This window comes from Papaver somniferum, unplaced genomic scaffold, assembly GCF_003573695.1.
Source record: "Papaver somniferum cultivar HN1 unplaced genomic scaffold, ASM357369v1 unplaced-scaffold_7, whole genome shotgun sequence".
NCBI lineage: Eukaryota > Viridiplantae > Streptophyta > Magnoliopsida > Ranunculales > Papaveraceae > Papaver > Papaver somniferum.
In genome coordinates, this window is record NW_020649859.1 from 840,084 (window position 1) to 841,268 (window position 1,185).

General features: G+C 37.8%; 1 protein-coding gene across 1 annotated transcript; it reads right to left on the reverse strand.

The window, feature by feature from the left end:
- On the reverse strand, positions 1–1,185 carry LOC113343890 (F-box/LRR-repeat protein 12-like). The gene has a single exon (XM_026587986.1). The coding sequence runs from the start codon at positions 1,183–1,185 to the stop codon at positions 1–3; it is 1,185 nt and encodes a 394-aa protein (XP_026443771.1).

Below are 1,185 nucleotides of genomic sequence, written 5' to 3' on the forward strand. Positions count from 1 at the left end.
TTAGGATAATATATAGAAATGAATATAACATTGGGGTTTTTCGCGCTTGAAAAGTTCAATGGCAAAGCTGCTATAACTCTGCTCAGTGTCTAGCCATAATTCGTAGAGCTTGTTACAGCCATTACCCAAAGCTTGCAAGCCTTCATCGCATAACTTTCTGCACCGCCGCACGCCGAGGATTTCCAAATTCTTGCAATTCCGACCAATAGCTTCCCATCCTTCTAGCTCTACATCCTTACAGTTTCTTAGGCAGAGTTTCTTTAATAAAGGACAACCTTTTGAAATCGTAACAACTGCTTGAGTATTAATAGATCCTTCTCCAGCCTTGGAAAATTCATAGAAACTTAGATGTTCGAGCCCGCCACCACTAACAACTGCTTTAATCCCCTCTGGTTTAAGTTTGCACATACTTGCTTCAAAACGGGTTAAAGTCTTTGGACACTCAAGAAAGCCAATACCAGTTATTTTGCCGCAAGATCTAATACAAAGTGAATGCAGTTTTCTACAATTTTGTAAGAGAAATCTTATTCCTGAATCAGTTATCGATTCACAACCTGAGAGTCTAACCTCCTCTAAGAATGAACAACATTTTGCCAAGGCCTCTAAACCTTTATCAGTAATATAAAAAGATCCCAAACTTAGGCTGTGAATCGATCCTAAACTTATAGATGTCAAATGAGGAAAGCAAGAAAACATTGAAGAGAATTCGGAATCTGAATTCTTGTAGCAGTGATCTAAGTTCAGATGTTGTACTTTGGATTCAAAACATGGTGGCTTTGATATAAGAAAAGCAGTTATCTCTGGGATATCACTTTTTAGAAACAAATGTTTGAGATACTGGAATCGACCCAACAACTTAAAAAGAACCACCGCAAAGCTTTCATTTTTAGGATCAGCCAACTTTAAGACTTTACAATTGCCGTTTTGAATGTGAAGCCATTGACGACAAGTTAATCCAGAGGAATTACTATCATCTCTAGTTGACTTATGATCTAAAGTTGTTAAACAATTGAATATAATGTTTAGACAGTCATCAGGGAGTTTTGTAATATTGCATGAGGTTCTACGGGTTTCGAGCGGACTGTCAGCATCAGTATCATCGTCGTACACCCTCTCTTGTACTGTTTTTGAAATAGGGATGTTACCTAAGCTTTGGTTGCAATTGCCATTGGATAACAAACTCAT